The sequence below is a fragment of the Podarcis erhardii genome (assembly GCF_964252035.2).
Source record: "Podarcis erhardii genome assembly, chromosome: 3".
Classification (NCBI taxonomy): Eukaryota; Metazoa; Chordata; class Lepidosauria; order Squamata; family Lacertidae; genus Podarcis; species Podarcis erhardii.
Genome location: NC_138507.1, coordinates 1,097,863 through 1,124,491, shown reverse-complemented (window position 1 = coordinate 1,124,491; position 26,629 = coordinate 1,097,863). Strand labels below are relative to the sequence as shown.

The 26,629-nt window shown below is 45.5% G+C and overlaps 1 protein-coding gene across 2 annotated transcripts in view; it reads right to left on the bottom strand.

Moving 5' to 3' along the window:
• Positions 1-2,139: 2,139 nt before the first annotated feature.
• Positions 2,140-26,629, bottom strand: part of PTCHD4 (patched domain containing 4) — a 59,327-nt gene continuing 34,837 nt past the window's right edge. The window contains exons 3-5 of one of the 2 annotated variants that reach the window (XR_014154875.1): positions 5,624-7,396; positions 3,264-3,305; positions 2,140-2,367 (exon numbers count right to left, since the gene is read on the bottom strand). Coding sequence is in view for 1 of the 2 variants with exons in the window: in XM_081855490.1 (XP_081711616.1) it covers positions 5,763-7,396 (1,634 nt within the window). In the remaining variant the exon portion in view is untranslated. Of the gene's footprint in view, positions 2,368-3,263; positions 3,306-3,864; positions 7,397-26,629 lie in introns of those variants that run through there. The other variant, XM_081855490.1, reaches the window with a different exon arrangement.

The following is a 26,629-nucleotide window of genomic DNA, read 5'->3' as shown; positions in this document are numbered from 1 at the left end:
AGTTCTTAACCCGAGGTACTATTTCTGGGTTAGCGGAGTCTGTAACCTGAAGCGTCTGTAACCTGAAGCGTATGTAACCCAAGGTACCACTGTACTCTCCATCTGCCTTCTATGCTCCAGGTCACGGATCCCTTCACAAGTGCACCCATCCTGGACAGACCGCTCTGCTCTATCAAGAAATCCCTCAACTTGCCCAGTAGCTCCAAGTGCAGATAGGAAGGCCTCAATTGCTCTGCCTTTTCCTCCCACAAGTGCTTGCACTTGATGCAGGGGCAGTTTTGCACATTTTCAGGCTGGAAGGCAAACCCGGCACAGGCGCTTCCGGGCGCTGCAGCAGCTCCCCCAGCCCCCAGCCTCCTGGTCCTATGCCCACCATGAGACCACACTCCAGCCCCTGCTTAGCTCCCAGAGACTGCAAGCAGCTAAGTCAAGCTGCTGCTGGCTGCTAAATCATTCCACAACTCACTTACTGCAATGCAAGGGGTTGGACTAGATGACCGTTGGGGCCCCTTCCAACGCTACAATTCTGATTCCTCCTCCAGCCTGGCTTCCTCTCAGCAGTAGCCCCTCCCACTCATACCATGAACTCTAGCTGAGCACGTGGCCCCCCACAAACAAACTCACAACCCCCTTATTCTTGCCCCTACCATCCCAAAAATTGTTGTTATCGTACCAGACCTAGTTGCAGAGCATAGAATTGCTTTCCTGGGGCTTATTTCTGAGTAGACATTTATATATTGCACTGTTACTATATATGTCTAGTACAAATCACATGTATTCCTTGGGTGGCTAACACAAACAGCAAAAGAACTTAGCAACTCTCCAAAGTTGTCTTCAAAGTTAGTCCGATTCCTGCAGACTAAGGTCTATGGACTACAGCTCTGCTATAACCAAAGGACAGATCCAGAATGCTGTGTAACAGAGATACAGTATTAATGCAAAAAAAATAAATACATTGATAAGCTACAATGGTATCTTGAAAGGGGCATTTCAGGTCCTCTCAAAATGTTTTCCTCTTGCCTTCCTTTATCACATGCTCAAATACAGCTGCAACACATGGCTAATGAATATAGTAAATGTTTTATTATTATTAGTAGAATGTCCTCCAAAATTACAATTCATCAACTTCAAAATAATATATATACCAGTCAGTCAGTCAAAGTTTATTGCTTATACCCAAAGGCTGCTCCAGTGTATACAATATATATCAGTCCGTAACCAAGAAGTCATTCATTGTATGTAATGTATTCAATTTCATCATCAGCTGACGAAGATTCATCTTTGAAACAATTAATTCAATCTGGATATACTGTCTTGGACTTCATCCACTGAAAGGCGTCATGGTGTTTCCCGCCAGCAATTCATTTCGTCGACTACTTCTTGGTTATGGACTGATATATATATTATTTTGAAGTTGATGAATTGTAATTTTGGATGACATTCTACTACTACTAATAACACATTTACTATATTCATTAGTCACGTGTTGCAGCTGCATTTGAGAAGATTATTCTGTATTGCAACACAGGGGTTTGCTTTTGTCTCTATAGTTGTTCCTTTATCACATGGCATAAGAAAAGAAACCGCCTTCAAACAGCAGCAGAGCCAGCTGCTCGGGCACCCCGTGCACCTGGGGGCCGGGCGATCCGCCCAGGGCGGTGATCGGCATGGCGGTGATCTGCCCGGGGGGGGGGGGATTTTGTCTCCCCCCTCTGGGATGACATCTGGGTCAGTCCGCCCCCCTTCCTACGCCCCTGCCTTCAAAGCACTGTGGAAGGAACCTGCCTGGAAACAGGTGAGAATGGGCATAGTCTTTGTATAATGAATGATTTGCAATGTAGGAGGTGTCTGCCTCTTTCTGTGTGAAGTGCTCAAGCTCATTTCTATGGGCTCAGTAAAAAACTGTAACAGAGACAGAGATAAAGAGGTGGAGGAGAAGGAGAGAGAAGGCCTCCTGGATTTTTAGAACTTGCAAGATAACCTTTTTGCAAACAGTAGTTGCAACTATGACTAGGGCCACGGCCTGTAGTAGGGGAGTTAATCCAGTCCTCCCATGCCGTGGTCCTCATGCAAACTGCCACCCCACAAGCTGCTGTTTGCATTGGGAGGAAAGCACCCTTCGGTAGCAGTGGGATTCAAGCAGCAGCTTCAGGGGAGATTTTCTTTGGGACTGTGGTAGTAGCTCTTCGTTCCTCCTCCCTGGCACAATGGCCTTAACCCTGTTCTCCCTGGGAGGCTGCTATTTGTAACTGTAAAATATACTCACACGATTTAAGTGTGAACACTTGTAGTTTGGCCCTCCATCTACCAGATTCTTATGGTGCTAGTCCCTCATTCCTACTACCATACCTTGCAGTCTCCTCCTGCCTATGAATGTAGGAAATGAATGAAGAACAAAGGATCTCTTTTAGTGCTTGACAGATTATGTCACAAGAGAGAGATGGAAAGGTGCACCACTTTTTCAATCTACAGTTCCTAGAGTTTCCTGCACAAGCAAGCACATTACCTATCTATCTGCACATGCGCGCACAGGCACACAAACAAACAAACAAACAAACAAACAAACAAACAAACAAACACAAACATGCATCCACATTCTAACACTACTTCTGTTTGGCTCCAGGAAATATCACCATAAAGATATAGAGAAATATAAACTCTGTCCCGTTGTCCTTGTCCTTGCACAAAGAGAGGCAAAGCAGGGATGCTCGATAGCCGTGAGCTGCATCCTTGTCTCTTGGCCCCATAAAAGCCTCCAACTGCTCAAGAACCTTTCAGAGTCAATTATCTAAATCATGCCGGAAGACGGCACAAGTTTACTGGGTTCCTTGCTGCACACCTTCAACCTCCAACAGCTGAAGGGCACTGAGGCCTGATGGTGGGGATGGAACAGGAGAGGTGCCACCTAAAGCATCTAACACATAACTTTGATCCTTTCCATAGGGCAATCAAATGGGCGATCAAGTAGCCTTGGTCTTTTCCCACCCCCCAGCCGGCCTCAGGTAAAGTATCCTCTCTTCCCTTCTCACCATGCTTGGACCTCACCTGTTGTCATCTGAATGGGTTCAGGAAGACAAGAGATTGTGATGAATGAGTATGTGAGTCCTCGACAAATGCTGCAATGCCCATCTTCTTCCCACCATCCCTGATTTTGGCATGACAAGATTTTAAAATGTAGCCTGTTACAAAATCAAGTTTCAAAAGATTTGATGTACCAAAATGTGACATTAAGGTGTTGCTCATAATTTAAAATGCTGATTTACCAGATGAGATTACTTGAGTCTTCAAATGCTGTAGACAAAGACCTGCCAATGAGAATATTTCAACCAAATGGTGAACGTCCAGATTAAGAGCAGACAAATTCCACACTAAGTTAAACTTTTCCGTTTGGATTTAAACATTTCAGATAGTGATGTTGTCAACAGAGAAAATAAGTGAAAAATGTTAGCATCTTGTGGCAGCAGATGGCATATATGGGGATTTTGAGAGCAGTTACCTTTTTTTAAGGATATGCTTTTCATAAAATAAAATAAATGGAGATGGAAAATGTATAAGCAGGGTAATAGTTATCCACAACACTTTAGCTGCGGAGACATAACAATGCTTTGCTAGAATGCATCCTCTGCATGTAGAACGTCCCAGATTAAATCCCTGGCATCTCCAGTTAAAAGGAAATCTGCCTTCAGTCTTAAATTGCTACCACCAGTCAGAATAAGAATTAGATGGTCTGACTCAATATGACATAATATGGTGTGTGTGTTTTTTACAGAATATGGCTTTGGATCAGACACATTTGCTAATCAGAATCTGTTTACAGCATTGGTGTCATGGAAGTTAAGATAGCAGCTATAACCAAGAACGTGGGACGTGGAAGCCCTCTTTCTCCCCTGCATTGCCAATATTTGGGCTTGTCATTACTTTCCGTGGGAGAATCGTGATCACTTCCACCTCATCCCCAGGATTATGCTTAGGATTTACTCACCCCACCTTACTGAAGGGGCAGCTGGGGAAGGAGGGGAGGCCTCCACTGAGCGGTGTGTCAGTCCCCTTTTACAAACACAGCCACATGCATGGCAGGACTGGGCGGGCGGTCTGAACCTCCTTCGAAAGGGATGAACCCCTTCCTCACACTCTCTTTGACATTTGTTTTAAACAGTGATTGTAATATATGGAATATATTGCAGGAAGACATTGTTTATGCAAGGCTAGATTGCATTCAAGAATGCAGGAAGCAAACACTTTCTAGAATGCTTTTTGGAAGAGAGAAATACGTGGCTTAACTCAGGGCAAAATAGCACCCTCTCTGAGTATTATTGGCTCACTCTCTTTCCATTCCTTCTCTTGCACTTCTAAGCTTGTATACTTTGTAAAGCAGAGACTACCCTTTTGTAATGGTATAACTCTAATCTCATGCAGTAAGAGACAAATTTACTGCGTTCATCTATAATTCTCAACAGCCATAAAGCTTTGCTTTGCCTCAGACATTCTATCAGGCATTTAATAGTAATGCTGCATAAAAACCAATTTCCCAAGCAGCTGGTGCCTTTATGTTTAATAACTCTCATTATTGTTATATTTTGTGGCAAAAGGCATCATCAACTGATCAGTTTGCCAAGATGTGAAACGCAAGATGCGCAGTTTAGAGAATATTTCAGGGCAGGGAAATGGTATTTCGCTTTGAACTTCACACGTGGAGCTTCCCTTTGCTCTGTGCTCAATACTTTTGGTTCAGGCACAAAGTGATCTTCATGCTGTGTCTTTGGAGCCTGAGCTATTGTGACGGTGGACACACCTGGCTAATTAGTATTCTGGTCTAATGTTGGTACAGAGAATGTGTAGGAAGCCAAAGGACAGCACTGCAAAAATTACAGGTGGTGCAGCCAGGAGCCTCTCTTAGAATTCAGGTTGACATACGTGGGGCTGCCTCTGATGCTCTCAAGTGCCCTGGGAGTATCGCCAAAGGCCTGCTTAGCCAATTTCTCTCCAATTAATTTTAGGGGAGCATAGGTTTACTCTCTGAACAAATGGCACAGTTTTTCATGGTGGCACATAGGGAAGTACTTTGGCTTTGATTTACTGAACATTTTCTTTCCAACTGCATAGGTTTTACTTAGACCAATCTCTTAAAATAAACATGCTCCCTATTATGACCATAACTACTTCCCCTCTGTTTTTGTTACCTTTTCTGGCTTGAAAATTATTGGTAATGGAACTTGGCAATATGGAGTGGTGCCCAGGGGGGTCTCTGTGCTGTTGAAAGACATCCATCAGTGGGAGAGCGGGATTCTAGTCAATTATTCTGCCTCCCCCTTCAGCCCCTTGCCCAGCCCCTGTATCTGTTCTAGAGAGCCCCACAACCCTACACAGCAGATTTAGCAAAGGCTGCATGGGAGGGGAAATGGCCCAAAATGGCCTCTCTTCCCATTCCACTGAGGGGTGCCTTCCATCAGCATAGGGACACCAACAGATATTACCCAGAAACTTCCATTTATATTATAGGGTATTGTGGAACATTTCCCTCAGTGAATTGAGAGGATCATAGGGGAAGTTTGGGGCTTGTTTTCCTCCTCTACCCTTAAAAGGGGGGGGGACACCTCTGGTTATTATTTAACAACACTTTCACCTCCATGTGCCACAAATACTCCTTTTCGGGGCTTGTTTCGTGTGGGCCAGCGCAAGCAGCGGAGATCTTTGCTCTACTTTCCCTCCAGCTCAGTGTAGCATTTATTTTCGCAATTAAAAACCATGTAGTTCTGCGTGACTCAGACTGCTGTCACGTGATCAGGATTCTCTTGAACTTCTATGCACTCGATCTCTTCCCGCTCCTTTCGTTTGGCTCGTTTCTTTTTCTTGTGGTGCTTTTTGGAGGGTGGGAAAAATGTTAGGAAGACAGGTAAGATTACAAAACAGTGCAGAAGTGTGCAACTGCCAGTGAGCAGCAAGCATTTGAACAGTGTGAAGGTCAAGTTTGAAGGCACGAAAAGGAGGGGGACCAACCCAATAAGAAAAGAAGTAACGTTTTGCAAAATTGCTGTTCCGTGTTCTTGGAGGGAGCTTTTGATACACTGAGTTCGGGTGTGCTCAGTTGCTAGTACAAATGTGTAAAGCAGGGGTGCACAGTGATCTATGGAAAAATTCAAAGTGTAAATAAGGCACAGTGTGGAAATGCAATCCATGTCAACGTTCCACAAAGTCATCAAGCCAAGAACACCCAACTCTATTGAGGTGACAGTGAGAATTAACCAGAAGTTCCCTAGAGGATGGATCACCAGGAAGAAGGTAAGCAGCAACACCAGTAAGATGCCAAAGCTTGAAATCAAGACCGGCATGGTTACAGAGAGGCTGTATTGGTCCATGAAGACAAAGGTGGGGTTGAACACGATGAACTTGATGCTCTGCTTCAGAGACAGGGGTCTCAGCTTCTCCAGTAACTCGATAACATCTCTCTGTGTTTTTTCACTAGTCCTAGCCACAAGGTACATGCGGGATGCAATTATGCTATTAACATTTCCAGCCTTGGAAAAAATGATATCATTTTTGAAGTGCTGGAATTCTGGCTTTCTTAAAAAGGAGCTTTGCAGGATGCTATGGAAATAGCTTTTGTTGGTGGCACTAATATTCCCAGCTTTCAGATATTGGTAATACTGTTGAATCCAGGACAGGGTGTTGAAACCTTCAGTCAGCTTCTTTAAGTCATCTTGGACGGTGCCGTTCCAGTACTCAAGGGGCTCGTAGATATAGAACCCTATCACTGGGCTGTAGTTGCTAAAGTACTTCTGTTGAACGACAGCATAGGAGACACTTGGAGAATTGCTGGAGAGAAGATTGATAATATTGGCTCCATCGCTGATCTGCAAGCAGCCCATAAAGGAAAAGGAAGCATAAATGAGATACAGTATCACCACAAAGGGCTTAACATAGATATTAGTAATCCATTCATTATAATGCTCCCGCAGGAAATGTTGAATAAAGTGATTCTGGTACGGATCAGTTTCGTGGTGAGAAGAGTGGTGATAGCCATCACTCATCATGGTTTGGAACCAAATAGGCTTCCTTTCCAGGTATTCTGCTGAGGGGATTTTACAGCAGAAGATGCTGTGGTACCGATTCTGCTCCAGCTGTCCAGCAAAGACCAGGCAGGAACCAAAGAAGGAGAAGATGTAGAAGTAGTTCAACAGGATAGAGATGCACATGTTCTGGCAGAAGACTTTCACAGCCTCAATGTTGGTGAAAGGACTAGCACCCATGCCAAAGGCAATGAAGTACAAGGAGCTTGTCATGGTGTAGGAGACCATCACATCAGAGTAGGCGTCGGCAACCCTGTCTTTGAAGGGCAGGCTTTCTCTGGTCCGGCGCCATCCTGACAGGAGTTCAAACACTCCTTTGGTTCCATGACCTATAGCAATGACAACAGGGCCATCTATTAATTTCTTTTTATTGATTATCACATTTCTTTCTCTAACTCTACTTATGGATGATCTTGATATCTCTACATTTAACTGATGCAAAATGTCACACAGAATATATTTATTTAGATTTATTATATTGCAGAACACATTGTCGAAATCTAATCTTGAGCTCCAGAGCATAGACAACAGAAGTTAGGCTATCCTTGTGCAGATAAGGGCATAGCAGGACCACCACTGAGGCCACTTGTCTCAAGTGACAATAGTGGGTCTAGGCTACACAGCTGCTCCTTCAGAGGCAGTGTACCCCTTCCACACCCACCCAGCACCAGATTTAGGGCAGTACAGGTGGTTCCCCATCAAGGGTGCTGATTGGAGGGGATGCAAAATGGAGAAGATCCATTTGGGGATGCCAAATTTTAGCCTGGCATAGGGTGCCGTATTATCAAAGTCCACCTCTACACCCATCTGATCTAGGGAACCACTCACTAACAATGTCTCACTCTATCTGGATTAAGCTTCAGTCAGTTGGTTTTCATCCAGCCCATGACTGAGGTCAGACATTAGTCTTGCACATCCACGGCAAACCCTGTAGATGTAAAGGAGAAACAGAACTACACATTACTGTCACTGCACTCCCAAACTCTGGATGACCGCAGTGTGGTTTCGTGTAGATGTTAAACAGCAGGGGAAGGGGGGATCAAACCCTGTGGCACACTGAGGGCCAGGGGTGCCAACTTGAATAGAATATTGTGGGGGCCCAGGTAAGTCCTGCCCTTCATAATCAATCACATGACACAATGCACACAGACTATTTGAATTGGAATGCCCATCAACTTTGTGGGGGCCCAGCCCCCTCAAATATATTATTGTGGGGGCCAAAGCGCCCATGGCCCCTAGGAGTTGACTCCTATGCTGAGGGCTCACAAGGTCAAACAACACCTCTGAATATGGTAATCCAAACAGGACTGGAACCATTGCCAAGTGGTGCTGCCCACCAACTTGGACAGCCATTCCAGCAAGATACCAAGGTCAATGGTATTGAAACCTGCTGCCAGATCAAGGAGGATTGACAAGGGCGGACACACACACATCCCTCTTCTGTCAGAGGTCATCGTACAGAGCAACCAAGTAATTTCTGTGCCCCAAACTGATCTTAACCTTGATTCAAGGTAGCAGTTCTACATTTTTTAACAAGCACCAGCCCAGAACCTGAACAGCCTCACTTGATTCATATGACACAGATAAATAGAGTGGAGTGTGATAAGCCTGCGGGGGTCATCCCAGTCCAAATTGCCCAGTGAGCTCACTCAGTGCTTCCATGGAACTCAAGAGCTGCCAACATTTTGGGACTCGTGGCCACATTTGGAACTGTGAGAGTGCATTGTGGGCACCAGTTACAAAATGGCTGCCATGTGGGCAAAGCATAACATAAAATTAGAGAGAGTCTAGCCCTTGCTGGTCCTGCCCCCAGAGACAACTTCATGATTCCTATGGGCAGTCAACTCTCTCCTGCTGCTCCTGTTGTGTGAAAAGAACAAGAACTCCATTTCCCCTAATGCAGACACTAAACCAAAGCCTCCTAGGCTGCCCTCCTGTGCCCACATATCTGGGAGTAACGTGGTGTAAACCCTCTAAATTAATAAATGCCAGGGTTCTGATTAATTGGGATATGGATTGAACTGCAGAACTGTGCCAGACACAGTGGCGTAGCGTGGGTTGTCAGCACCCGGGGCAAGGCAAGTAATTTGCGCCCCCTAACCCGTGGATTTGCGCCCCCTAACCCGTGGATTTGCCCTAACCCCAGATGTTGCGCCCGGTGCGGCCGGCCCCCCCTGCACCCCCCACGCTACGCCACTGGCCAGACAGGGAATTCCTGGGCTAGATGATGCAAACCAGCCTGGCCAAGCAAGGGCCTTTGAGGAGAGAAATCTTTTCGCCTGGGGAGTGAGATGTTACCAAGGAGATGGTGTGTTTGTTTGAGGGGGGGCAGGAAAAGGGAGTTTGGAAGCAGGGATTCCTGGGAAAAAGGAGGAGGAAGAAGGGCTGAGATCCATCTTGGCAGGGGAGAGGGAAGGTTGCCCACAATGCTTTGGGCCATACTGTAAGATCTGCACTTCCTCCCTGCAGGTGTAAACAGGTAAATAAACCCTGTTTCTTAAAGCACAACAGTCTCTGCTGTGATACACTTGGCATTTAACCCCCTGTCCCATTCCTTACAGCCATATGAAGCTCGAGGTTTAAGAATGTGTACGAGTTAATCCATTTCTTTTGGTAGGGACTTATGTCATCAAAAGAATGCAATGAATGAACATCAAAGTGCTAACCTTTTTTGTTTTGTTTTTCCTTCTTTGTATGTAATGAATTCTGAATAAAAAATAAAGCACAGAACATTGGCAGAGAGGTTCAGTGATTTTAGCATGTGGAAGTGAATCAAAGTAGGTTAGCCTATAAGAACTCATGCAAAAAAAAATGTTGAAAGGTATGAAAGGACTGGATGTTGGGGGGAAATATTATTTGTTATGTACTGAAGTTCTCACTCTGGGCCAGCAGGGGGATACTGTAGATAGTTCAGGTCCACATATGCAAATAAGGGATCGGAAGTGATGTTCAGTGATTGGATAGTTACAGAAAATGGTTACTGTTGCGTTCTAGTGGAGCTCCATATAAGCAGGCTGGCTGAACCCTTCAGTTCAGTTCTGTTCTGGCCTCTGAATAAACAAGAGCTGTTTGGAGAATCACTGTGTCGTCTGATATGTCCACCCACAACTTAACATCATTAATGCTTCATTTTTAAAAAATTAAATGTATTGGCTGGGGAATTTAAAGTGGTCATCTTACTGGCCAAAATAATACTTTCCTAAATGTTGGCTTTTATACTAAAAATATAAATGTTGTATAATTTAAATGTTGTATTTGAGCTCTCCCTGCCACTTCCCTCTAAAAATGAGAAAGGAAACATCAGCCAATAACTCTGAAATAAAGCATGAAATAAAACAAATAAATGCAAACTGTTTTAAACAGAACTTGCACAAGGCACAGCAAAGTGGACTGTTTGATGACTCTCAAAGAACTAAATATTTCTAGTCTATTTACCAAGAAACATGTGAAACTGTATTTTAAGCTACTGGCCACGTCTGTGCTGCTACACACAGGGCTGCCATCTTCTGTTAAAGGAGCTTTGCTCTCAATGTCTGCAGGAATCGGGCAGGAGGCACGAGCCTGCAGCAGTCCGTTTTCCTGCTTTCTGTCTAAATGCAGTTCCCATTGTGCCTGGGGAGGTGGTCTAATTAACTTTGCTTTTTGCCAGGCCAACAGGCACAGCAAGAGAACAGCAGGAAATGAAAAGGAGGCTGTGCTTATACTTGCCAAAAAGAAGGAATGAGAGGAGTGGGTACAAATAAAGCGATTGGTTATGTGCCTAAGAGAAGGCTGTTACTTTTCAACCTATAAAGCAGCTGCAAATTCTGCATGCCTAGCCCAGCCTCCTTGACTGGCTTTTCAATTAATTAATAATTGATTGGAAGGGATCCCAAGGGCCATCTAGTCCAACCCCCTGCAAGCCGTCCCTGGGGAGGCTCACACCACCAACCCTCTGGTTAACAGCCAGATGCACAGACCCGTTGTGCCACCTGGCAGGAGGCAGGGCAGTGGAGGTGTTGCTGCAAGGTGCACTCCTGTGGCCCTTTGTGCATGACTCCAGGCCACTCTTGAGACAGCAAAAATGGTCACCTAATGATTGATCACACAAACACTGCTGTGTTTATAAATGGCATCTCCTTGGAGAGCCAACATCCCGCTGTGTCCAGAAGCAAAGGAATGATGGATGTCTGAGGTTGCAAGAACCTTGCTAGAGGATAACATTGCCTTCCTCCGCTGCACGTTTCCTGAAGAGTGAAATCCCTCAACCCAGCCCCGCTCTGTTATTAGGCTCAAGAAAGCCTTTGCAGGGGTGAGGAAGGGACGTCATGACCCAGATGCAGGTAACAGATACAACTCAAAGCTTCTCAAAGCTCATAGTTCAACTACTTAAGATTTAGGGGTGACCAGCAACCTTGATGGCCTTCAAAGAGGACTAGACAAATTCATCGAGGACAAAGCTATCTGCAGTCGCTAGTCGTGATGCTGATTGACTGATTTCCTCCCAGGGGCTCAAAGAGCTCCACATCCCCATTTTATCCTCACAACAACTGTGTGAGGTGGGCCAGGCTCAGAGGCAGTGACTGGCCTTGGGCTACCTGGCTGAGGGGGGACTGAACACCATTGACTGGGAACCCTAAGCAGGAGTTGCGTTGTGGCTCTGAGGTGTGGCTTGTGGGGTCCCACAGGCATCTCTTTGACCACTGTGGAAACAACACCCTGCGCATGATGGGCCTTTGGTTGAATCCAAGAAGGCTCTTATGATGTTAGTGCTAACAATATAGCAGAAAGATATTATTAAACTAATAATTGCAGGCGTCAAGGAGAAGAGCAACATGAAACGTGCATAACATCTTTATTAACTTTCATTCAGGTTTATCCAGGCATTTGATGGCTGAAATACATTGTTCCTGGCAACCTTGAAATTATTAGCTGTGAGAGTATGTGACCGGGTATGTGACATGGGTTTAGTTTTTTTAATATTCTCAATGTCTTAAAATATGTTTTAATTTTATTTTTAATTGTATTTTTCCCCACTTTGGTGTTTGGCTTCTTGGGCTCCTTTCTTCTAGCCCATGCCTGATGCACTAGGGAGTTCCCAAACAGGAATTCTATTAAGAGGAAAATACATAATTTAAACAAACAGAACCTCAGAACGTTTGTTTTTTTGTACCCTCAAGGCAAACAGGAAATTTATTAGGCAAAGCAGGTTCTCAACAAAAAAGGAAGGATTGGTGCAAAAGAATAAAGATTACAATTCGTCTTGTGAAAATTCAGAGTAAGTCTACCAAAAATGAAGTGCCCTAAGCTTACAGCATCATGCAAAACAGCAAAACTCAGTGACCCTGACCATCTTCTCTGGCTTAGTTTCACTTAATTAGTTCTGGACGAAGTTGGCTTTGAGAACTATACAGTGGTACCTCGGGTACACTTCAGGTTACATACGCTTCAAGTTACAGACTCCGCTAACCCAGAAATAGTACCTCAGATTAAGAACTTTGCTTCAGGATGAGAACAGAAATCGTGTGGCAGTGGCGCAGTGGCAGCGGGAGGCCCTATTTGCTAAGGTGGTGTCTCAGGTTAAGAACAGTTTCAGGTTAAGAACAGACCTCCAGAACAAATTAAGTACGTAACCAGAGGTACCACTGTAGTGGATTTGTTATTCTACTGTAAAGGCTCTCCTTTGTTATAGCATTTTTTAAAAAAATCCTTCACATTTGATGAGCTCTTGAAGAATTCTTCATTAATTCTTTCATGCTGGTCAGGGCTACAATATTAATGAGAGATATTTTAGAAAAGAAAGTAGCTTTCAAACACTCAAATGCAAAGTACATGTGGAGTGGACTCTATCTGTATCCTTGAGCTTTGCAAGTTGGATTATATTGATTTAGGGTGTTCCTGATTTAATCATGCTTTCATCATGATTAAAACTAAATTTACAGCATCTCCTGAATGAAACACAAGATCATCTGCAATACATTAAGACAAAAGTGTATTAATGTATAGGAGAAATACTTGCAGTTATCCAATAATAAACCATCGTGAATAGCTTTTTATGGGCTCTTTTCCTTTCAGGGTTACCTCCATCTCAGAGGTTGTTCAATAAAGCCATTGAAATTCTAGAACAAGCTGGAAACACCAGGCCTTGGGGTGGGCTTGATAGGGTTAGGGCCAGTGGCCTGAGCTGTAAGCTGGCAGGCATCCCAGAGCTCTCAAGTGGGATGGGTGCTATGGCCTATGATGATGATGATGATGATGATGAAACAGTTGCAGAAAAAAAATCATAACAGTCCCCCCCCACACACACTTTAAAAGGCCATCAATTGTTTAATAACCGAAGGTCTGGGTAATGTTTTCGCCTGGTGCCTAAAGACATGCAATGATGGCGCCAAGTGAGCCTCTCTGAGGAGAGCACTTTACAGATGGGCCCTGTTGTGTATTGAGTCAAAGGATTTTATATCTGTATTATTATTGTTTGTATTTGCATTAGGGTAAAGTAACTGCCTTTTGGTTCCAGAGGGTACAGCTACCATTGGTTCATTTAAGCTGCTGTATTTGGATCCTCTGTCTTATTGGTTGCCTCCAAAAGGCAGGACTGTGATTGCCTGATATTGTTCCCTCCAAAATGTATCCTTTCTAGCTGGTTCCCTGTCCCTATAAATGTAGCTCTCCCCTCCTCAGTCTTCAGTCTTGTTGCTTTTAATAAAGAAGTGTTACTAGAGAACTGTCTCCAGCATAATATGTCAAGAAAGCTGAAATCACAAACCCCACGTCACAACAACTGGCGACGAAGGTGGGATCCGGAATGCTGAGGAGCGGTTAAACGCAGCCCTGCCTCAGAGTCCGGATTGTAGCTAAGAACAAGACTCACTGGCCGGCTGAGAAGACGACCCTGCCCACAGGACAATGGAGAGTCCAAGGGTATTGGAGCCCTTCCAGCCATCAGAGCCCCACACGTGGGAAGACTACGTCGAACGCTTCGAGTTCTTCGCAGTGGCTCAAGGGATCACCGATGCCAGCAAAAGAAGGGCCACATTCCTGAGCTACTGTGGGCCTGAGACCTTCAAGCTGGCCAAGGCATTGCTTGCCCCAGCGAAGCTAAGTGAGACATCTCTCAAAGATATTCTTGCCTGCCTAACAAGCCATTTAGCGCCTACTGAGACCAAGATGGCCCGGCAGATGGAGTTTCATAAGAGGCAGCAGCGTGCTGGGGAGTCTGTATCTGCATTTCTAGCTGAACCGCGGAAGCTCGCTCAGCACTGCGACTTCCAAGATCTGGAAGAGACTCTCCTGGATCGGTTTGTCGGTGGTCTGAGCAGCAAGAAAGCCAGAAGATGCATCGTGGCTAAAGAAGAGGTTACCCTTGCTTCAGCCCTGAAGGAGGCCACCGCCACGGAGAATTATGAAAGAGAGGAGCTTGATGCCAGTCGCAGGGCCCCTAAGCCACAGATAGAAGCTGCGCATGCCATGGACGAGCTAGAAGCTACTCCGAGCCAGAGCCCAGTCTGTGGGGTCGAGTCAGTGAGTCAGGCCTGCACAGTGCACAAAGATCACCGAGGCAGGTGCCCTGGTTGTGGCGGAAACCATGAGCGGAAGAGTTGTTGTTTCCGGGATGCTATGTGCCGGACGTGCGGAAAGACAGGTCACATCACCAGGGTCTGTAGATCGGCGGCGTTGGGAGCGACAGGAGAACCTAGACTGGAGCATCGCAGATCGCCCACAGCAAACCATGTTCTAAAGGACTGCCACTACGTAACGGAGATCAACGGGAGGGTCATGCAGTTTCCAGCGCAAGGCAAGGCACACGTCAAGGTGAAGATTGAGGGTCAGCTGTGCGACATGGAGGTGGACTCCGGATCTGGATTCACTATCGTGTCGGACCAGACCGCGAGGACATTCTTCCCCAGGGGTAAGTTGCCCCCTCTGGAGCCCTTCCCGGCAACTTTGCAGTCATATTCAGCGGGCCGCATCCATGTCATGGGAATGTGTGCCGTGAGAGTACAGTTCCGGGACAAACAGGCGGTACTCAAACTGGTGATTGCGAAGGGCAGTCGCCCCAGTCTCCTGGGCACTGACTGGTTCCCCGCCCTGGGACTGAGTATATCAGGGCTTAATTCAATCCAAACCTGCCCTGAGATGAGCGAGGCATTATGCAAAGAATTTGCTGGTCTCTTTAATGGAAAACTGGGTTGTTATAAAGGGCCCCCAGTTGACTTCGAATTGGACCCTGGGGTGGCCCCAATCCGACTCAAACCAAGGCGAGTGCCATTTGCACTGCAACCCAAGATCGAAGCAGAGCTGGAGAAATTGGTCAAGCAGGGAGTTCTCTCACCCGTGGACTCCGCTAAGTGGGAGACTCCAATCGTCACGCCCCTGAAAGCAAATGGGGAAGTCAGGATCTGTGCTGATTACAAATGTACTATCAATAAGGCACTCAGGGGAAATTCATACCCCATTCCAGTCGTATCACATCTGTTGGCTAAACTGGCTGGGGGCAAGGTGTTCGCCAAAATTGACCTGGCGCAAGCTTACCAACAGCTGCCAGTAACCCCACAATCAGCGGAAGCACAGACTATTGTCACACATAAAGGGGCGTTCAGAGTTAACAGATTACAATTTGGAGTTTGTGTGGCCCAAGGGATTTTTCAAGGGCTCACGGAACGCCTGTTAAGAGGTCTGCCGGGGGTCTTGCCATTTTTTGATGACGTTTTGATTGCTGGAAAAGACCCACAGGAACTGGTTGCGCGTGTCCGTGCAGTGTTGCTCAAGTTCAAGGAGGTGGGGTTGCAACTAAAAAAGGGAAAATGCAGTTTTGGGGTGCCAACTATGGAATTCTTGGGGTTTAAAATTGATGCATCAGGCATCCACCCCACAGATGCTAAGGTTATGGCCATCATCGAGGCACCACGACCACAGAACAAGACGGAGTTGCAGTCATTCCTGGGACTTATTAACTTTTATCATTCGTTCTTACCCCAGAAAGCTTCAGTAGCTGAACCATTACATAGACTGTTGCAGAAAAAGAATGTGTGGCGATGGGGGCAGGAGCAGCAGAAGGCTTTTGACTCCTTGCGAGGAATGCTGAGTAGCAAGAGCGTCCTGGCTCATTACGATGAATCGAAGCCGCTGGTCCTGGCATGTGATGCCTCTCAATACGGCCTGGGGGCGGTGCTGAGTCATAGGGAACCGGATGGGTCGGAAAAGCCCATCTCTTTCTATTCCCGTACGTTGTCGCCCACGGAGCGCAACTATGCTCAAATTGACAAAGAGGCGCTTGCAATTGTGGCAGGAATCAAAAAGTTCCATGATTATGTGTACGGTCGTCATTTCTCCATTGAAACGGACCACAAACCACTGTTGGGGTTGTTCAACCCGAACAAACAAACACCACAATTTTTCTCCCCCAGAATGTTGCGTTGGTCTATATTCCTGAACGGGTTCCAGTACACCTTGACCCATGTGCCGGGGAAACGGCTGTGCCACGCTGATGCGCTGAGTCGATTGCCCCTTCCTGGCGGGAGCAATGAGAATCCTGCTCCAGCGGAGCACATAATGATGCTGGAAACACTTCCGGGGGCTCCTGTAACGGCTACTGATATAGCTGAGAAAACGAGGAAAGATGCTGTTCTCTCCCGTGTGCTCACTTGGGTGGGGAGGGGGTGGCCAGGTGGTCCGCATGAAGACAAATTCAGGCCTTATGCGACAAGGCAGCACGAGTTGTCCATGCATAAGGGTTGTCTCCTGTGGGGAGATAGGGTGATCATCCCAGCACCACTGAGAAACAGGGTTCTTGAGACGCTTCACATGGGACACCCGGGAATGGTCAGGATGAAGTCGCTAGCCCGATGTTATGTGTGGTGGCCTGGAATGGACCAGAACATAGAACAATGGGTACGAACATGCAAGGCATGCCAAGAGGTGCGGCCAGAAGTGGCCAGAGCACCAGTTCACTGGTGGGAGCAGTCCAGATCTCCCTGGAGCCGGCTGCACTTAGATTTTGCTGGGCCATTCCAGGGGAAGGTCTTTTTGGTTATCGTCGATGCATATTCCAAATGGTTAGAAGTGGCGATGGTCCCTAGCATGGCATCAGCTGCCGTAATCAAGGTGTTGAGGCAGCTGTTTGCAACCCACGGGTTACCTGAGACCATTGTATCAGATAATGGGGCAGCTTTTGTATCCCAAGAATTCAGGGCATTCTTGGCTGATAACTTCATAAGAGGGGTCACATCCGCGCCCTTTCACCCATCCTCCAATGGGCAGGCGGAGCGCATGGTAAGAACAGCCAAAGAATCCATTGCGCGCTTAATGGAGGGTAACTGGTCAGCTCGCATCACGCGAATGTTATTTTTTCAGCATGCGACGCCGTGTACTGCGATGGGCAAGTCGCCAGCTGAGCTGCTCTTGGGTAGAAGATTGGTAACGGTGCTGGATTATGTCCACCCGGATAAAATGCCAAACCGTAATTCAAGAGCAAACCCCCAGGTTGAGACTGACACAACAAGGTATTTCGCCCCTGAAGATCTGGTCTGGGTGAGGAACTATTCACAAGGTTCGCGGTGGGTGGCTGGTGTGGTCACCCGGGCTAGTGGACCTGTGTCCTATTATGTGACCTTGGAAAATGGGCAAGTTTGGAAGAGACATATAGATCAGCTGAGGCGCCAGGCGCTCAGCAGGGAGGAGTCTGATAATTCATCCCTGGCTAACGACGCAGAGCTGCAAGACCAGAGTGAAAATGGCCCAGAGGTGCAATCACCAGGGGCTTCAGCAAATGAACCAGGGTCTTCTAGTCCTCAGGATGACGAGGTACAGGTAGGGGACCCTGAGATGTCTGGGACTCCATCTGTTCCTGACGAAACCCCTATAGCAGCCCCTCTACCACAGGTGACACCCAATCCAGAACCGGCAACACCTGTTGTCAGGAGATCAAGTAGAAGTTGTAGGACCCCACAGTACCTGAGAGATTACGTCTGCTGTGCTCACTAGGGGGGGAGGGGTGTTGTGTATTGAGTCAAAGGATTTTATATCTGTATTATTATTGTCTGTATTTGCATTAGGGTAAAGTAACTGCCTTTTGGTTCCAGAGGGTACAGCTACCATTGGTTCATTTAAGCTGCTGTATTTGGATCCTCTGTCTTATTGGTTGCCTCCAAAAGGCAGGACTGTGATTGCCTGATATTGTTCCCTCCAAAATGTATCCTTTCTAGCTAGTTCCCTGTCCCTATAAATGTAGCTCTCCCCTCCTCAAGCTTCAGTCTTGTTGCTTTAATAAAGAAGTGTTACTAGAGAACTGTCTCCAGCATAATATGTCAAGAGAGCTGAAATCACAAACCCCACGTCACAACAGGCCCATTCTCATGTGACCCCCCCCCCGAACCTCTTAGGCAGCGGGGGCATAGAGAAGGGGCTTGGGTGACAAGCACAGGGTCTGGGTCAGTCTGTATGGGGAGAGGCCATCCTTAAGGTATGCTGCCAAGGTATAAAAGGATGACAAGCGGCAGAAAGAGGAGAAGAGGTTTTGAGCTCACCTGGATGCTAACCAGAAGGGCTGGCCTAGCAGACAACACAGGGGCAAAGGAATCGTAGGTTGCCAGGGGTATGAGGTTGCCAGGGGTATGAGTGCGCCAAAAGAGTTGGAGGGTCCACAAAGGAACTGGGCTATTGGCCTATGCGCTGTGCCTTCTGATAGTGTGGGTTCTGAAAATGCTTTTCAGACTTGAATGGGGCACCTCCAGCCTGAAAAGTATACCCTGCTCCACTCTTCTAGTTCTAGGGCTGCTCTTGCAACTGCTGTGCCCTGTTCTGTGGAGCCTGATACTGCTCATTTTCTTTTGCCCCTTACCCAACTGTTGTTGTTGTTGTTGTTGTTGTTGTTGTTGTTGTTGTTATTATTATTATTATTGCTAGGCATTCAAAAGAAGAGTAGGGTCATGTGTTCTCTCTCTCTCTCTCTCTCTCTCTCTCTCTCTCTCACACACACACACACACACACACACACACATACATACACAATCATCCCCTGCTTCCCTTTTCCACATCAAATGCAGCACACTCCTGTGGGCTGTGTGCCAGGATGCAACTTTTGCAGCTTTTCCTTTGGGAATAGCTGTGAGGCCTTAGTTGTCAGTTAGAAGATTATTTGTGTTTTGACTGTTTGAGGAACAGGATTAGCAAACACAAAGAGGTAAAAAGGAGACTCCGGATTATGATTCTACGGTGTCACCTTAACAGGAATTATCTACACAGGAACAGATGGCAAGGAGAGGTTTGCAGGAGATACTACACACACACACACACACACACACACACACACACGGATACACAAAAGTAAATGTGTCCTGCAAAGAGATTAGAATTGAGCCAACATGCCTACAAAGAGTTACAATCTTTAAAAGTTGCATTTTGGTTTGCCAAACACCCAAACAAAAAGATTGCAAAGATTGATAGTAACATCATTTTGTTAGCAACGCTTGAAGAGTTTAAACCTTGCTAGAGATGGACCAGCACTTCACCTGAGCCTGGCTTGCAATCCAAGCTCCTCCCACAAGGAGGGGAATAAACTTCTACATACTCGTTTCCAGCTTCAATCACTTCCTGGGCAGAAGAGCTTTCCCTGTCCTAACCCCAAAATATTTAAAGGGTTTTTTATTTTTGGACTTGCTTCTTTGTACATAACTCTCGGTATTTTATTTTTAGCATCTCTTATTGTCTGCAAGCATTTCTTTTGCCAAGGTTTGTGTTCTGTTCTGTTTTGCTCACTTGGCCAAGATTTCCATTTTCTGACAGCTGCCTTCTTGCCTCCTAAGAGCATCCTTGACTTTGCTTGTTACCTGTGCTGGCATCCTCTTGGGGCTTGGAGAGATTTGACTTTCCTTTTCAACTTCCTTTTTTGTCAATAGCCTTGTTTTTTTCAGAATTTTTCTCTTAGGGAGTCAAATGTGACTGCGTTTGACTTTGCTTGCGATTGTCTTCTGACATACATGCTGAATTGGTTCAAGTTTCCAAATCAGTTCCACAAATACTTGCATCTTGCACCAGATCCACTTCTATGCTTACTTGTCCTCTGGAAGGTTCCAGGAGCAGCTCTTCTGGGGCATGGTCATTTAGATTGTAAGTTTTACCTCTTTATCATAACTGGAACACCCAGTCAACGTGAAGGTAGCTGAACTCAGCTTTTGCAACAACTCTTCTCTTTTGGAGAAACCACCAAAGAGGAATTCAAACAAATAGCCAGCACGTGTAGACACAAAGTCAGAAAAGCTAAAGCACAGAATGAACTCAGGCTTGCTAGAGAGGTTAAAAGCAACAAAAAAGGCTTTTATGGGTATGTTCGTAGCAAAAGGAAGAACAAAGAAACAGTGGGGTCGCTCAGAGGAGAAGATGGTGAAATGCAAACAGGGGATACAGAAAGGGCTGAACTCCTCAATGCCTTCTTTGCCTCAGTCTTCTCCGATAAAGAAAACAATGCCCGACCTGAAGAATTTGGAGCAAATGATTCAGCAGAGGAAACACAGCCCAGAATAACTAAGGAGATAGTACAAGAATACTTGGCTAGTTTAGATGTATTCAAGTCTCCAGGGCCAGATGAACTGCATCCAAGAGTATTAAAAGAACTGGCAGATGTGATCTCAGAACCACTGGCACTCATCTTTGAGAATTCCTGGAGAACAGGCGAAGTCCCGGCAGACTGGAGGAGGGCAAATGTTGTCCCTATTTTCAAAAAGGGGGAAAGAGAGGACCCAAATAATTACCACCCAGTCAGTCTGACATCAATACCAGGGAAGATTCTGGAGCAGATCATTAAGCAAACAGTCTGTGAGCACCTAGAAAGGAATGCTGTGATCACCAATAGTCAGCATGAATTTCTGAAAAATAAGTCATGTCAGACGAACCTGATCTCGTTTTTTGACAGAATTACAAGCCTGGTAGATGAAGGTAACGCAGTGGATGTAGCCTACCTTGATTTCAGCAAGGCATTTGACAAGGTGCCCCATGATATTCTTGTAAAGAAGCTGGTAAAATGCGGTCTTGACTATGCTACCACTCAGTGGATTTGTAACTGGCTGACTGACCGAACCCAAAGGGTGCTCATCAATGGTTCCTCTTCATCCTGGAGAAGAGTCACTAGTGGGGTGCCACAGGGTTCTGTCTTGGGCCCGGTCTTATTCAACATCTTTATCAACGACTTGGATGATGGACTCAAGGGCATCCTGATCAAATTTGCAGATGACACCAAACTGGGAGGGGTGGCTAACACCCCAGAGGACAGGATCACACTTCAAAATGACCTTGACAGATTAGAGAACTGGGCCAAAACAAACAAGATGAATTTTAACAGGGAGAAATGTAAAGTATTGCACTTGGGCAAAAAAAATGAGAGGCACAAATACAAGATGGGTGACACCTGGCTTGAGAGCAGTACATGTGAAAAGGATCTAGGAGTCTTGGTTGACCACAAACTTGACATGAGCCAACAGTGTGACGCGGCAGCTAAAAAAGCCAGTGCAATTCTGGGCTGCATCAATAGGAGTATAGCATCTAGATCAAGGGAAGTAATAGTGCCACTGTATTCTGCTCTGGTCAGACCTCACCTGGAGTACTGTGTCCAGTTCTGGGCACCACAGTTCAAGAAGGACACTGACAAACTGGAACGTGTCCAGAGGAGGGCAACCAAAATGGTCAAAGGCCTGGAAACGATGCCTTATGAGGAACGGCTAAGGGAGCTAGGCATGTTTAGCCTGGAGAAGAGGAGGTTAAGGGGTGATATGATAGCCATGTTCAAATATATAAAAGGATGTCACATAGAGGAAGGAGAAAGGTTGTTTTCTGCAGCTCCAGAGAAGCGGACACGGAGCAATGGATCCAAACTACAAGAAAGAAGATTCCACCTAAACATTAGGAAGAACTTCCTGACAGTGAGAGCTGTTCGACAGTGGAATTTGCTGCCAAGGAGTGTGGTGGAGTCTCCTTCTTTGGAGGTCTTTAAGCAGAGGCTTGACGACCATATGTCAGGAGTACTCTGATGGCGTTTCCTGCTTGGCAGGGGGTTGGACTCGATGGCCCTTGTGGTCTCTTCCAACTCTATGATTCTATGATTCTATGATTCTATGAGAGCAGTACATGTGAAAAGGATCTAGGAGTCTTGGTTGACCACAAACTTGACATGAGCCAACAGTGTGACACGGCAGCTAAAAAAGCCAATGCAATTCTGTACTGCATCAATAGGAGTATAGCATCTAGATCAAGGGAAGTAATAGTGCCACTATATTCTGCTCTGGTCAGACCTCACCTCACCTGGAGTACTGTGTCCAGTTCTGGGCACCACAGTTCAAGAAGGACACTGACAAACTGGAACGTGTCCAGAGGAGGGCAACCAAAATGGTCAAAGGCCTGGAAACGATGCCTTATGAGGAACAGCTAAGGGAGCTGGGCATGTTTAGCCTGGAGAAGAGGAGGTTAAGGGGTGATATGATAGCCATGTTCAAATATATAAAAGGATGTCACATAGAGGAGGGAGAAAGGTTGTTTTCTGCTGCTCCAGAGAAGCGGACACGGAGCAATGGTTCCAAACTACAAGAAAAAAGATTCCACCTAAACATTAGGAAGAACTTCCTGATAGTGAGAGCTGTTCGACAGTGGAATTTGCTGCCAAGGAGTGTGGTGGAGTCTCCTTCTTTGGAGGTCTTTAAGCAGAGGCTTGATGACCATATGTCAGGAGTACTCTGATGGTGTTTCCTGCTTGGCAGGGGGTTGGACTCGATGGCCCTTGTGGTCTCTTCCAACTCTATGATTCTATGATCTCAGGATTGTCTCTGGGAATTTGGGTCAGCGGGGTGATAGTGTATCCTTGACATGGCTATTGCCACTAAAAACATTATGTCCTGGATTCTTCCCCTCTGGGATTTTTTTAAAAAATATTTTTATTAGGTTTTACAACAAATTTTAATATAATCACTACTGATAATATAATCACAAACTAAGTTTCAAAATATCCCCCACCCCACGACTTCCCCCAACTTCCCTTTCTGGTTTATAACACATTTGCTTCTCTTGCACATTATCTTATTCCCTAATATAGTCTGCCCCTCTGGGATTTCAAGCTGGTTTGACTGTCATCTTTCACGTATACGGTGACATCACCTCCAAGCTACCCTTCCTTGTCATTTCCAGCATTTGCGTGCAAAGATGTGTCCCACGGGTTCTCCTTCTTAACCAGCTCCCCCCCCCCACGCTTGTAATGGTCCTTCTTTTTACCTATGAGCTGCCTTGAATGCCATCAGGTGAAAAGTCAGGGTATGAATTTATTGGTTGTTGTTGTTGTTGTTGTTGTTATGAAGCTTTAGTTACTTCCCATTTGCACATATTAGTTCAATAAAATGCATGTACACCCTAACAATGAATATAAGGGCTAACGAAATGTCTGAATGATCAAAGGATTTATTGCTAATAATAATAAAAAATGATAAATATAATGACAGACTAAACTGAGGTAAAATGGAAATGTAGCCTGTGAAGGAAATGCTCTGAACTGTATTGGACGTACTGTACTTATTGCAAGTTTGGGGATTGTGGGGTTAATTTGCTAAGACTGGCTTGTCTTGAGATCAAAGGTTCCTTATAAGGTGTAATCAGGCTGGCCCACCCATGAGGCAGGTGAGGGGACCACCTCAGGCAGCAGAATACACTGGGCAGCAGATCCCAATATTAATCAATCTTTCTTCCTCCTTTTTCCTGATGTAGATCTTCTCTCACCCCTTCTTCTTTGGCAGGCAGGAAGAAGCCATTTTGGGGGCCACCTCAGGTGACCAAATGTCTTGGGCCAGCCCTGGGTGTGATGGTGTCACCTAGGCATTGTTTGCATTTTCCACAGAGCATTCAGAAAAAGTTTCACAGGCAGTAAAACTTGGCTTAGTTACAAAGTGGTAAAAGTCCCTAAATTATTGGTGTAGGAACTCAAGAGTAGCTTGTGAGAGCCAGGCAGACTGAGCTGGAACAACCAGGTCAAACCTCTTTAGATGCCACATTTCTCAGGTAGACTAGAAGTTGGCCAAAAGGCTTTATTACCCATTCCTCCCAAAGTAAGGGGAAATGACCTCACTAAGCCTGGCAGGACAGCTTACTATATGGTATTAACCCCTTAATGCATTAATTAGACTTAAGCACGTTGGTTATATATGGGGAGGAGGAAGAGGCTGAAAGGAAAAGAGGAAATGCCAGAAATTGCTTTCTTTCCCATTTCACTGATGGAAGCTTTGCTGGCAGCTGAGTTGGATACAAACCACAGAAGTTGACGGCAATATGGTGGCTCTGCTGGCATCAATCCATAGCATATTAACAAAATTAAGTTGGAAACATCTTGAAGCTTTCTGGCAGTGTACCATAGCAGGCCATTATTCTATTGGAAAATGAATGCTAATATATAGCTAAGGATTACAATGAGAAACAAAGGATGGGAATGAAGTATTTGTTTCTGATTGAATAGGTGAAATGTATGACAGGCAGCAAGCTTCCAAGAGTGTACAAACTTTGTTTTAATTTTAGAATAGGTTTGTTTTAAATGCTGATCACAATTTTGGGCTGAGTATATAGTTGGCAACCAGCTGTCTTCATTAAACGATGAGCTTGCAGTGTTCTTCTGTATAATTTGGATCCCATCGGATTATAATAACAGGAACATTAAATCTGCCACAGGGCATCAATCCAGTTAAGAACAATGAGAGTGCCATAGGTTCCCGCCCCCTAAACTGTTACTATTTTCAAAAGATTAATAAACATCTTCCACAAATTCTTTGGAAATGGGTCTGTGGAAATCATTCTCAAGTATTTTGTTCTTATGGTTCATGCACAGAAGCAAGGAGATATTTTCTCAGTTCCTCTTGGACCTCTGCTCCTCAGTTGTGTAGCCTTTATTCATCTCCTGGACAGCTCAACTGGCTCAGACAAAAGAGGCATTTTCTCAGCCCCCTTCTTTCAGCTTGGCTGCTGCTGCGAGTTAAAAGCATGTGATGGCCACAACAAGCAGAACGGAAAGAAGCAGTTTTCAGGCTAGACCAGCTAAGTTTTTGGGAGGATTCACTTTCTTTTTCTCTCCATTTGGAGAACTGTCCATTTACGCCTACTCTTTGCTTCCTGCAACTTAACCAATTCCTGATCTACAAGAGAATTTCTCCTCTTATTCCTTGATGGCCAAGCTTAGTCAGGAGTTTCCGGTTAGGTTCTTTGTCAAAAGCGTTTGAAAGTCCAAGAACTGGATCACCGCTATCTATATGCTTGTTGACACTCTCAAAGAACTCTTAATAGGTTTGTCCTTGCAGAAGCCATGCTGACTCTGCTGCAGTGAGCCTTGTTCTTCTATAAGACTGGTTATTTTACCTTTAACAATACTTAGCACCAGTTTTCCAAGGACAGCATTTTTGGTTGTTGACAGCGAGTTTGTAATTTCTTCCAAATTCTCTGAGGACTTATCTCCCCCAATTAAATTCTAAATTATTTGAGAACAATGGACAATCAGCATACCAAGTATTGAGCTAGGGAAAACAATGACCGAAGAGTCTGTTTGGCCACCTGTTAGTGCTTCGTATAGGCTTGCCACTCTTTTTTTCTTTTTTTCTTTTTTGGCAACTAAGAGGGCATTGCTGTATGCCTGGGTGATGTATTACAATGAGTGATGTCATTTCCTAGTGCTGTGTCAAAAGTTTGAAACTGAATGTAGAGCATGGGTAGGCAACCTAAGGCCCGGGGGCTGCATCCAGCCCGTGTATGGTCCACGGGCTGGATGCCTTCTAAATCCAGAATGTAGAGCATGGGTAGGCAACCTAAGGCCCGGGGGCTGCATCCAGCCCAGTCGCCTTCTAAATCCAGCCCGTGTATGGTCCAGGAATCAGCGTGTTTTTACATGAGCAGAATGTGCCCTTTTATTTAAAATGCATCTCTGGGTTATTTGTGGGGCATAGGAATTCATTCATTCCACCCCCCCAAAAAACAAAAATTATAGTCCAGCCTCCCACAAGGTCTGAGGGACAGTGGACCGAACTCCTGCTGAAAATGTTTGCTGACCCCTGAGGTAGAGGAAGGGAAAAGAAAGCAGGTGGTGACAGCCACTATTTTCTGTGGGCTGGCAAAACATTTCCAATTTCAGTGTTGAAGGACTTCATTTGTAATGAACAGCAGAGGCTTCTCTTCATCCTCTTATTGCAACTGTTTTTGCCACCATAAGGAAGCTTGTTGGCTTCCCATAGGTATCTGGTGGGCCATGGTGAGAGCAGAATACCTCTGGCGCAATGCAACAAGATCTTCTGGTGTCCTGAAGATCTGCTGCAGAATTGCTAGCTTTTGGAAGAGTTCATGGCTATATCTGGCAGTCTCCTACAAAGGATGATGTGCATACAATACTATATCATCCCTCTTGTGAAGCATGTTCCTTTCAGCCTAAATGAAATTGTGCTTAATATGATATGCACTGCTACATTTTAAATACAAGGGTGACAGTTTTCATAAATTAAACCAACCCCAGAGTAGCAGCTGATCTGGGACAGCTACTTAAAGAAAACAGATCAACAAAGATTGTATAGCCTAGGTTGGAGAAA